The 12722-nt window shown below is 46.4% G+C and overlaps 1 protein-coding gene across 5 annotated transcripts in view; it reads left to right on the top strand.

The window, feature by feature from the left end:
- ACACB (acetyl-CoA carboxylase beta) overlaps window positions 1–12722 on the top strand; it is a 131926-nt gene that overhangs the window by 26463 nt on the left and 92741 nt on the right. Inside the window, exon 1 of one of the 5 annotated variants that reach the window (XM_038575409.1) lies at window positions 6487–6787. The exons of 3 other annotated variants lie outside the window; for them this stretch is intronic. In XM_038575409.1, coding sequence (XP_038431337.1) covers window positions 6717–6787 — 71 coding nt within the window. In that variant the 5' untranslated portion in view covers window positions 6487–6716. Of the gene's footprint in view, window positions 1–6486; window positions 6788–10735; window positions 10878–12722 lie in introns of those variants that run through there. One more of the 5 variants, XM_038575410.1, reaches the window with a different exon arrangement.

Here is a 12722-nt window from a genome sequence, read left to right as displayed (position 1 = left end):
GTACCTGAGGGGCTCTATTTTATTTTATTTTACTTTTTTTTAAGATTTTATTTTATTTATTCATGAGAGACACAGAGAGAGGGAGAGGGGCAGAGACATAGGCAGAGGGAGAAGCAGGCTCCATGCAGGGAGCCCGACATGGGACTCTACCCTGGATCTCCAGGATCAGGCCTGGGCTGAAGGCGGTGCTAAACGGCTGAGCCACCCGGGCTGCCCTAGGGGGATCTATTTTAGAATGAGGTGATCAGGTCAGGGGAGAGTTCTTGGAAGAGGCAACTTTCAAATTAGACTTGAGCAGGCCAACAGAAATTTCTGCCATTATAGAGTGTTCTAGAATGGAATGTCCTGGAACTGTGCTGTCCACTATCATAGCCATTAGTCATACATAACTATGGAAATTGACATGTGGCTAGTGTGACTGAAGAATTGAATTTTATTTTTTTTTTATTTTCTTTAATTTTTATTTATTTATGATAGTCACAGAGAGAGAGAGAGGCAGAGACATAGGCAGAGGGAGAAGCAGGCTCCATGCACCGGGAGCCCGATGTGGGATTCGATCTTGGGTCTCCAAGATCGCGCCCTGGGCCAAAGGCAGGCGCCAAACCGCTGCGCCACCCAGGGATCCTGGAGAATTGAATTTTAAAATTTGATTTTAATTACTTGAAATTTAAGTAGCATCATGTGGCTGTCAGCTATTACATTAGCATAGCTCCAGCCCTAATGGGTAAGAAGCAGTCAACCATGTGAATTACTTCTACCAATGCTACTTATTTTTTTTAAGATTTTATTTATTCATTCATGAGCGACACAAAGAAAGAGGCAGAGACACAGACAGAGGGAGAAGTAGGCTCCTTGCAGGGAGCCGTATCCAGGACTCTGTCCTGGTCCCTGAGCCAAAGGCAGACGCTCAACCGCTGAGCCACCCAAGCATCCCTCTACCAACGATAATTAAAAACTCATGAAGACAGCAGGCATGCCCAAGTAGTAACATTCTTACTAGTATTATTCTCTCCTGAGTTTTGGATTCCCAGAATGTTGTGATGATCAAATGAACTAATGTTTCTAAGGTACTAAGCAAGAGAATAAAACACTCAATAAATGGTAGGTTAAAATATGGAGCTGGGGCAAGTCTCCCCACTGTCTCTGCACTACTCACCATTTTTAGGGGGCTTTGCTAGTTTGTGATTAAACCACAGCTTTTCTGAGCTGTGAAGTTATTTATTTATTTAAAGATTTTATGTACTTATTTGAGAGAGAGAAACAGAAAGAGAGAGATCACAAGCAGGGGGAGCAGCAAAGAGAGAAGGAGACACAAAGACTCCCCACTGAACAGGGAGCCTGTCCATTCAGGACCCTGGGATCAAGACCCGAACCAAAAACAGATATTTAACCAACTGAGCCACTCAGATGCCCCTGGGCTGTGAATTTATGAAGGCAAAAGATACTTAACTAAGGGCCTGTCTTTGCATGACAGTGAACCAAAATGGTTTTTTTTTTTTTTTTTTTTTTTTTATGATAGTCACAGAGAGAGAGAGAGAGGCAGAGACATAGGCAGACGGAGAAGCAGGCTCCATGCACCAGGAGCCCGACGTGGGATTCGACCCCGGGTCTCCAGGATCACACCCTGGGCCAAAGGCAGGCGTTAAACTGCTGCGCCACCCAGGGTTCCCGAACCAAAATATTAAATGAATTTTCTGCCTTTATATCCTTGTTACATAGAAACTTAGCACTCAAAAAAAAAAAAAAAAAAAAAGAAAGAAAGAAACTTAGCACTGTACGTCACAGCACCATATGTCAGTCTTTTATCGTGGCTTATCCCAGGACTGGGGGGAAGGGTGCAGAGGGATCTTGGTTTTTTATAAACTGTGGGGTGGTGGGAGATGCGAAGGGCCATGGTAGGGCAGAAGGAGGACCAGTGTGCCCTTGGGTGCATCCCTTACCTTCTCTGAACCTCTGCCTCTTCATCTATAGCAGGAGGAGGTTAGACCAGCCCCCTGAAGTGTGACCCCTGGTCACAAATCTCACTGGGCATACCTTTATTTCGCCCCCAATCTACGTGCTTTCTAGAGTCCAGAATTTTAGGATTTTGGCTCCCAGGACAACTCAGGTAGTTCTTCCGGTGCCTCTGAATATATGGCATTTCCATGCTCTAGTAGGGTCCCCAAATCAGAGGCCTCCAATGGAGGAAACCAGCATGTGTTCCTGTTCCTGATGACCTGGAATGAGAATCCCATGGGGCAGTGTCTTCAGGAGGTCAAGGCTTAGACACTTGTCCTGGTGCTGCTATCTCCCGTGGTTGATTGGGTGAAAAAAATGGTGTCAAAACCCCTGTGTTCCAGCCTGTTGGAAACAATGATAACAACATGAAGCCGAGCATTCCGTTAGCCTCTTGTGAAGTTTTTGGCTTTGGTATTTTGGTGCCTTTGGGACCCTCAGTAGCCTCGTGTTTGGTAGCCTCCTACCCCCACCCCCTGTGTTGACCCTTTTGCTGATATCCATTGGCAGCCATCTTGGGTCAACTGTGAAGAAATGTTAGGGGGGCCTCCTAATCCCACCGCAGACCCTCCAGAGTGTTGCTCTATGGAGGGTCACTGCTGGGCTTTTTTCTTGTACAGACAGGGTGGTAATGCCTTTTCCCTGGGGGGCACACAGGTCAGAAGCCCAGGCCAACGGCTGGGCAGGTGGCTTGCAACCAGCTGGAGGGTTGTGGAGATGAAGCGTGACACAGAAGGCCAACGAGGTGATAAAGAGTCCCTGTTAAAACCCAGGAAGCTCACTTTGTTATTATTATTTTTTCCTGATTAGCTGTTAAATAATCTGTACTCTGGGCAAATCCCCTAACCTTCTGAGGCTCAGTTTCTGCAATATGGAGGCAAGGAGCAGGGGTTTGAGCTAGTTCTTCCAGCTTTTCCCATTTTGCGGACAGAAAACTACACCTGGGGGGTTTATTCCGGGGGTCTGCAGTCCCTTGGAAGCCACGGCACAGAAGTGGCACAGATAGGCCTGTGGATCTTCCCTGATGCTGGCAGTTTGTTCACTTGGCCTTTGTGTCACCTTGAAGGTCACCTTGTGGTTCATGCTGGCCTCTTCTTGCCAGGCCACCATCTAGGCAGCTGAATAGAAAAGGCACCTGTTTACTCTTGTGCTTTTGGGGGGAGCCCTTTGAATGATCTTCATTTTTGTTTGCTCTGTGCTTTCATGATTTCAGAATACCCACACTTGTATCCCCATTCTGGGCCTTTGAGCTTACTGTTCCCTCTGAGCTGAAATGATTGCTTTCCTCCTCATGCCCTTAAACCTGTGCCCAGGGTCTGCTCCAAGGTATGTGACCTGTATAGTCAGCTCTGTTGTCACCTTCTTGAAATTCTTAATAACTTTTGAATAAGGGCTTCCACACTTGTTTTTGTATTGGACCCTATATATTCGGTAGCCTGTCCTGCCTGCCCATCAAAGTTACCTCCTCTGAAGGGCTTTCCCCCCCTTTCCTGCCCCTCTTCCACCTTTATTATTTATTTATTTATATACTTTTTAAAGATTTTATTTATGTGAGAGAGAGAGCGAGAGCACACAGTAAAGAGGGGTAAAGGGAGAGAGAGAAGCAGAAGCAGACTTAACGATGAGCAGGGAACCTGAAGCGGGGCTTAATCCCAGGACCCTGAGATCATGACCCAAGCCAAAATCATTAACTGATGTCACATGCCCCACTCTGGCACCTTTAAAGTATTGCCCATGTGCCCCTGTTTCTTGACTGATTGATCTGGCATGTTTTCACCACACTTAATCATGCCTAGAGATCATGTCTTTAATTTCCTTATGTGTTGACTTGGTTGTTAAATGTCTCCTATGCTGGTCGACAAGCTCCATGAAAACAGGGCCATATGGGTCTCCACTTTTCTGCACTGCCTAGCCTAGTGTACATTCATGGTAGGTAGACTCTGAATAAATAAATGCATGAATGCAGTGATCAACCAGGCTTGCCAAAGACAGAATTCTGCATTCCTGGGGCATGAAAAACACTTAGGAATAAATATGGGAATGAATGAATGAATGAATCGAATGAATGAATGAATGAATGAATGAACGAACAAACGAATGGATGCCTGGATAGGTGAACAAATGAATGAATGAATGGATGGATGGATGGGTGGATGGATGGATGGGTAGGTGGATAGATGAGTAGTAGGTAGGTAGGTGAATAAATGAATGCATTGATAAATGAGTGAATAGGTAAATGAAGGAATGGATAGATGGATGAATGGGTTAGATGGATGGATGAAGGGATGGGTGAAAGGAAGGATGGATGGATGGGTGAATAGGCATTTTATTGTTGCTCTTTGGCAGCAATAGTATTTTGTTTTCATAAAATTCTTGCCCAGGTGGCTCAGTGGTTTAGCACCACCTTCAGTCCAGGGCCTGATCCTGGAGACCCGTGATCAAGTCCCGTGTCTGGCTCCTTGCATGGAGCCTGCTTCTCCCTCTGCCTGTGTCTCTGCCTCTCTCTCTCTCTGTGTCTCTCATGAATAAATAAATAAAATCTTAAAAAAAATTCCTTTAAAAACTCTTTTTCCATAAATCTTGTGATTTTGTAGACTAGTTCTGTGGTTAAACCCCAATTTTTTTCCTGCATTTTATATGGTTGTACAATCTCCCTATTCCCTTCCACCTTCCCAGCCAGCAAGGGCAGGCTACGACTATGGACTTAGTGACTTTGTGCTGTCTGTTGCCTCCTCTTCTCTTCCTTTTTGGGTTCATCTCAGGCCAGGGGTTGGAATTGGCTCTTCCTTGGACTTCAGAATAGTCCCTAAGTGTTGAAATTCCCATGCAGTTCTTAGAAACAAAGCTGGTGAAAACATTACATGTAACAGAATAATTGCTCACATATTGTGGAATGAAGGTTATGGGGTAATCCCACTTTGGTCAACAAGTGGTAGTGTGGTTGGTGCACAATGGGTCTAGGGCAAGATCCTAGTTCAGAGTTGTCTCTTACTAGTTTTTTTATCCTAATAGTTCTACCCTGTGGGGTGCATGAATGGACTGAATGGGACGGGACAGGTTCAGGATCGTTCAACTGCAGTCCTGAAATTTAAAGTTATGGCACAGAAGTTCATAAGTGGGCCATGAACTCATTTAGAAGAAAGATCGCCTTGAATAGATCTGAAGTTGTTTGAAGTCTTTATTTATCCTGTTTTGTGTGAATATTCAGGTTTTCAGCTACAGAAATAGAAACATGAAAATGTATAGCATAAAGCCTTACCATCCCCCACCCCAAAAGTTCTCAAATTCCAAAGCATACTGAGTCCTAAGAGTTTCAAATTTTGGATAAGGGATTGTGGATAATGTAATATGCTTAGAATATCCCCTGGCAATTAGTAAGCACAGAAAATGCTTGTGATTAATAAATGTGTGTGTGTGTGTGTGTGTGTGTGTGTATGTGTGGTTGGAAAGTCTATAAGGAATGTGTCAAAATGGTTAATCGTTGTCTTTATGTGGTGCAATTATAAGTCATTTAAATTTTTTTCTTCATTTTTCTAACTTTCTGCTATAAATATTATAACAAATATTGACAATGTTTAATAATAAAACATTATTAAAAATGTTGGGGGAAAAAGTGAGCCAGTCATCTCACTTCCAAGATAAGAAACTGAAGCCCAGAGAGGTTCAGGGGTCTATCAGGGAGAGACCAACCCCAGCAGGATGATCATAGGTCCTGAGGGCCATTGGAACCCAGATCCTCAGCAGGTGCAGTTCAGAAAGTAGTCTGCTCCTCCTGCTGTTGATGCCTAACCTTGGCTCCAGGAAAGATGTCTCCACCCTCCTCCTAACCTGTTCTTAGCATTAGTGAGAAGAGTCAGAAGACAGGGCAATTCACAGGGTAGCCAGGAAGCTGTGTGACCTTGGGGATGTCACCTACCCTTGCAGGGGGCTGGACTGGGATGCTCTGAGGTCCTCTGTGGCTCTAATAGCCTTTGCTTTGTTTCTTTGTGTGCAGTGGGGTGCATGGGGGGCTTGGAGCAGGGGGAGATAGCAGTAGCAAAGCTTGTTAATTTAGAACCATTTTCTCCTTGGCCGGTTACTATGGATGGTCTGAGTACCAGGTAAGCCTAGGGACAAACTCAGATGAAATGCTCAAGTGATGAAGCTAAGGTTTGTCCCATCCATTGATGGTCTTGGAAGCATTTATTGCAGCTCTGCTGGGTGCCAGGCTCTAACAGCACTAAGGATGCACAGACAATGGGACCTAGCCCTTGCCCTTGGAGAGGCCAGTGGAGGAGCCTAACAGGCCACAAGCCCAGAGCACTTCCCTTCATCGATGGGAGAGAATAGCTGACAAAGAGCTGGCACATGCTGACTCTTCCATTTGGCTGTGAAGTGGCCTGGGCTGAACTATCACCTTTCTGGCCTCAGCATCCTTCAGAACGAGGTCACAGTGGTACCTACCTCATAGGGCTGGTGAGTTCCTGAGTCCCCAGCCCTTCAAGCAATGCCACAGTGGATCACTGTCATCCAATGCCAAGAACAGTGTGCTTCACAGGACCCGCAGTCAGACAGGTCTGGCTTCCAATCTCAGACCAGTCCCATGTCCTCTCTCAGCTGTGATTTCCTACTCTGTCGGAGCGGGATAATACTGGTGTCTACTTCACAAGTGTGCTGAGATCACATGAGAAGACGTAGCGGGTGTGGACAGCCCAGGGGCTGCCTCGGGTGCCATCGGTGGAATGGGCATCTTCCAGAGTTCTCCCCAGTGGCCATGGCTCTTCTCAAGCCTGCCCAGGCATACAGCTTTAAGGTATAACAGCCTGTATCCACAGAGGAGGGACACAGGTGAAGTGTCTCTGACAAATGGATGCAGGGACTGGGGCTTTCCCCTACCTCCTCCCCCACTGCTCACTTCCATGCTGCGAATATTGAGTTTAAGAGAGGTTTTGCAAGGCAGACCTCAGATCCCTGGGAGGAGGCGAGTGAGGGTTTGTGGAGTCTGGACCGAGGTGAAGGAACAGCAGACCAGCTTTCTAATGCCAGGGACCTGGCTTCTCCCTTTTGTCCCAAGTAGCGTCCTGGGATGGTTTGCAGAGGGCCTCCCCCAGGTCCTTCCTGCTCATCATCACCCTCCCTCTTCTCTGCTCCAGGTAGCGAGCAGGTCATAAAACTTTAAATTGCCTGTAAATATTTTTATTTGTCCCTCAATGAAATGCCATGGATCTTTTGATAATGTTTTAATTTATTCATTCCTTTATTGATTTAGGGGGGGCTGGGAGAAACCCCATTTCCAAAACATTTTAGCTCCTAAGATGTTTTCTGGGAGCTTGTATGTGGGGGGTGTTCCCTGTTTTTGCATTGTTTCATTTGTGGACTGGATATTGAGGTTCGGAAGAGGTTGGCTATTCATACAGGATACAGAGTGACTGAACATCCCTTTCTCTCAAGGATCTGTATCCTGCTTTAGAAGAATCTTTCATTCTGCTCTATGCTTAATGTAACATTTCCCCAATCACATTTGGAAAGGGATTATTTTATTTTTCTTTGGATGAATGCACATCATATGTGGGTGAGCACACAGAAAAGTGGAGAGAAGGGGTTTGCTCAAGGTCACACGGTGTAGGGACAGGCTCAAGGCCGCTCACGGCTTAGGCATTTCCACTGTGCTGATAGCCACTTGCAAGTGCACTCTTGTTGTTTGTGTGTGTGGTGTTTTGCTGTTGACCTGGGTTTTCCCCGTGCAGTACCAACAAGTTAAATTTAGCCTCTGAGGAGTCTGACCAGAAGGGCTTCTAGCACGAGGCTGTACCTGCAGCCAGGTTTAAACTGTGTCATTGGAATCACAGTGATAGTTTAAAGAAGATGTTTATATAAAGGTGGTGGTGTGAGTAAGCATGTATGTTATTCTTTGCTTCCTATATTCTATACCCTAATAACACAGAGAAAAATCCAAGTCATTATCACTCTGATGACATGCAAAGCGCAGACATCTAAGTGAAATCCCATTCTTGAGAAGCCCCCATGTAAACGTGAGGTGTGTTAGGATGTCTCTAAGGCTGTATGAGCGGAGCAGTTAGCATAACCACAGCATTCAACAGATGTTGGGGTTTTTTCAGTAGAGAATAAAAATTCAGAGCAATGCAAGTTCTCTCCTACTTGATCCTAACTGATTTGAGGTAGGGTAGGAGTGTTCGGAAATACTTTCACTTCCTGATTTTAATTGTTTTCCCTATTGTGAGGTGATTAAATTTGGATCATTTAGAGGATGGATTTTTTGGGGTTTGGTTTGAAACTTTAAAAGTAGATCAGCCTAAAAAAAATAAAATAAAAAAAAATAAAAGTAGATCAGCCTATAGTCTGTTGAGTTGGTTTTTTGTTGTTGTTGTTGTTGGTTTTTTTTTGGGGGGGGGGAGAGACAAGGCCTTGAAGGACCTTCTAGGAACTCTGAGGAACTGAAAATTTTGTTCACCTGTTTTATTTATTTTTTAATCCGTTGTTGAAAAAGTTACTTTCAAAAAAAAAAAAAAAAGTTACTTTCTGGTTAGAATGCAGGTAATTGGTGCCCTCAGGTAGGCTGCTTATATGATTCCTAGGGAAGATCATGGTTCACATTGTGACCACATGGATGGTGCCTCCTGGAGGTGTGGCCCAAGCTGTGCCTTTCCATGGGAATTCATTTGCAAACATTTACATTATTTTTTGGTTTTTATTTGCTGTGAACATAGGCTACATTTATTTTTTTTTTTTTTTAATTTTTATTTATTTATGATAGAGAGAAAGAGAGAGAGAGGCAGAGACACAGGCAAAGGGAGAAGCAGGCTCCATGCACTGGGAGCCCGACGTGGGATTCGATCCCGGGTCTCCGGGATCGCGCCCTGGGCCAAAGGCAGGCGCCAAACCGCTGCGCCACCCAGGGATCCCCTAGGCTACATTTATTATTATGCAATGCTTTCTAGGCAGTGTTTAGATCCTTTTTATTTATTATAACTCCGTGGAGAAGCATTCATTCATTCATTCTAGCTGGCATCAGTTTACCTGGGTTCAAGGCTCCAGCTCTGTCACTCTTGGGAAACCTATATCTCTGGGTCACATTTCCTTATCTGCATTATGGAAATAAAAACAATAGGATCGCTATTAAGACAAAGGCACAAAAGAGCACTCCATGTGTGTTAGTCTCCCAGAAAGCAGCTTACTTTTAAAAAAATGCTTTTGAGTGGTTGACACACAGTATTACACTAGTTTCAGGTGTAGGACATAGCAACAGGATAAATCTATACTTTTTATTTTATTTTTTATTTTTTATTTTATTTTTTAATTTTTATTTATTTATGATAGTCACACAGGGAGAGAGAGAGAAAGAGAGGCAGAGACACAGGCAGAGGGAGAAGCAGGCTCCATGCACCAGGAGCCCGACGTGGGATTTGATCCCAGGTCTCCAGGATCGTGCCCTGGGCCAAAGGCAGGCACCCAGGGATCCCAAATCTATACTTTTTAAAAAGATTTTATTTATTTATTCATGAGAGACACAGAGACGTGGGATTTGATCCCAGGTCTCCAGGATCGCGCCCTGGGCCAAAGGCTGCACCACCCAGGGATCCCAAATCTATACTTTTTAAAAAGATTTTATTTATTTATTCATGAGAGACACAGAGACGTGGGATTTGATCCCAGGTCTCCAGGATCGCGCCCTGGGCCAAAGGCTGCGCCACCCAGGGATCCCAAATCTATACTTTTTAAAAAGATTTTATTTATTTATTCATGAGAGACACAGAGAGAGGCAGGCTTCCCACACAGAACCTGATGCAGGATTTGATTCCAGGACCCTGGGATCACGACCCAAGCCAAAGGCAGATGCCCAACCACTGAGCCACCCAGGTGCCCCAGGACAAGTCTATACATTATGCTGTGCTCAGGACAGGCGTAGCTACCAGCTGTCACCATACAACTCTATTACAATACTGTTGACTATAGTCCCAATGCTGTACCTTTCATTCCCAGGACTTATGTGTTCCATAAACTAGAAGTCAGAAAGAAGTTTATTTAGGGTCACAGGGCAGCTGGGCTCCCTTTGCTAGATGACCCAGGTGGTCCAAAGTGTGTGTTAGAAGCTCACTGAGTGGGCAGGAGGCCCTAGAGCCAACATGTCCCTGGGAAGAGAGGCGAAAGAATAAGCAAAAACAGAACTTGGAAGCCAAGAGTTGACTTGCCTTAGGAGGTTTTACCAGGCACCGTGGTGACATCTGACTCATATCAAATAAACCATATTTTTCACCACTTCCCTATTGTGTGTGTTCAAGCACATGAAATGCTTGCGAGTTTGTCCCAGCTGCCAGTCTGTAGCGGGGGTGCCCTCCTGGAACCCTTCTCTCCAGTCAGGGCAGCTGGGGAGGAAAGTAGGCAAGAGGGCTTTTTTTAAAGTCTCTGGCTGCTGTCGACCGGCGCCCAAGGTCAGCGGCGGCCCCGCTGGATTGGCCAGTCCGGGGGGCGGGACCTGGTCCTGTTGAGGCCAGGAGGGGGGCCCGGTGAGGAGGCCGGGCCTCGTGCAGGGGGCGGGGCCCTCCGGGGAGGAGGGGCTCGTTTGGGGGCGGGGCCTGGCCGGCGCATCACCCCCCCTCCCCCCGCCCCGCCACAGGATACGTGCTCTCTGGACTCATTTTGGGATGGAGGAAGCGCTGCGCTTGGTCGGGCACCTGCAGGCTGCAGCACCGTTCGGCCTGAGCGGCCCTCCTCCTCCCTGTCGCGACCTGGCTGCCCTGCTGGGCCCCGGGACGGAGGTCCGCTTCAGGGGGTTAAGGGGTGCAGGCTCTGCATCCCGGCAGCAGCCGGGGGGGATTGGCCGGCGAGCAGGTCATTATGAGTCCTGCCAAGTGCAAGGTCTGTTTTCCTGATCGCAAAGTAAAGTAAGTAAGTCTGCAATTTTAATGACCGTTATCTTTTGCAAACTTAGGCCATCGTGCCCCCCCCCCGCCCCGCCCCCAGTAAAGACAAGCTGTGTGTCCCCTTAGCTCCACCTCCTCTTCCCCGCCCCCATCAAAGAAATGTAGGCTTCAGTTTGGCCACTGGGGAGGTGGAGCCCGCCTTGCAGACACTGGCTGGTCTTGGTGGTTGAAGCGGAGGCCGGATTGGACGGATTTGGCGGCGATGTTGATTGGAGGGGCTCTCTGGAACACACAGGTGGACAGGCTTGGGGGGACCACGCCTACTTCCTCTTCCTCCACTCAGCCTTGATAAAGCCTTGATGGGTCTGGAAGGCAGGGCTCTTTGAAGTGATTATGAAGCCCTAGGTGAATCAAGGGCCACCTGAGCAGGCATGGCTTTTAAGGGTATTTTATGAGCACTGTGCAGGCATTTCTGTGTCCGAGTGCTTCCTACCTCCATGTGCTTGATTTCTTGTCTTCATTTTATTGCATTAAAAAAAATTACCAAAGTAATGTTATGTTTGTTGTTGAAAAGTCAGAAAATTCTAGATAAGCTAAGAGAAGGAACAAAATTCATCCTAGCCACTCCCTACCCCCACACCATGATCTTTATTAACAGTTGCTGGATAGTTACTGAGCTCATAAGCATGTCAGGGAAGTGAAGTCTCAGAGCCAGAAGGATGGTTGTTTAGGTCCAAGGATGGGGCAAAAAACGTGCCCCAGACATGCAGCCAGCCCTCCAGGAGGCGGCTGACCTTCCAGTTCTCTGGCCCTTCTGCAAAGGAGAATAACAGGGCCTTCAGGGGACCCTTGGATCGCTCAGGGCTTATCTGAGCAGAGGGCTTGCAGAGCGGGAGAGGTCCTGAGTTTGAATCATGGTCTCTCTTGTGCACTACGTTTTTGGTACAGCATGACAGTTACGTTTGGAGCCCTGATCTGACCCCTGTGGCAAAACCCCTCAAGTCCTACAATGTACCCAAAGTGGGCCATGTGGTCTACAAAAGACACATTTCCACGCCCCTGATCTGTAAGGCTATTGACACAAAAGTTTAACATATAAATCTTGAATCACGCTTAATTGTACACTCCCGTCCAGAAGAAGACTTTTCACAAACTATTATAATCTGAAAGAGTAAGCCTGCAGGAATTGAAATTGTCCTATCATATGTGACTTCACTGCTCAGTGGAAATTCTGCTCAGAACCAAGGCCAGCTGCCAGGTTGAAATGTTGGTTGTTGGTTTATTAGTGGTTCTCACCCCCAACTGCACATTCGAATTCCCTGGGGGGTAGGGAGGCTTTGGTAAAATGGGGATGCCTAGGTGCGCTCCCTCTGCCTCCAACAATCCCTCCTGTCCTGGGGATGCTGATTAATTAGTCCAAGTGGGGCCTGGGCATCAGCATTTTTAAAGCCCCTCAATGTGATGGAGCATCGAGTCAGGGCTGAAAAGCACTGCCTAATTCAGAATTGACAAACTGTTTTCGTCCAGGGCCAAATAGTAAATATTTCCGGCTTTAAGACCTTATGGTCTCTGTCACTACTCAGCTCTGCCCCAGCAGCCACAGAGAATCCATAATTAAATGGATCTGACTGTATTCCAGTCACGCTTTATTTATGGGCACTGATGTTTGAAATTCATGTAATTTTCATGTGTCGGAAAATAAGATTCTTTCAACCATTTAAAAATGTAAAAGTCATTATTAGCTTGTGGGATGTACAAAAGCAGGTGGCACCCAGGATTTGGGTTTTGGACCTTAGCTTAATGACTTCTGGCCTTGCCAAAGTGGCCATCCCGGGAAGCGCTGACAGCATGGGTGGCCCAAGAAAT

The sequence above is a fragment of the Canis lupus genome, chromosome 26 (genome assembly GCF_011100685.1).
Source record: "Canis lupus familiaris isolate Mischka breed German Shepherd chromosome 26, alternate assembly UU_Cfam_GSD_1.0, whole genome shotgun sequence".
Classification (NCBI taxonomy): Eukaryota; Metazoa; Chordata; class Mammalia; order Carnivora; family Canidae; genus Canis; species Canis lupus.
Note: the sequence above shows the minus strand (reverse complement) of the source record. Positions and strands in the feature narration are given on the sequence as shown.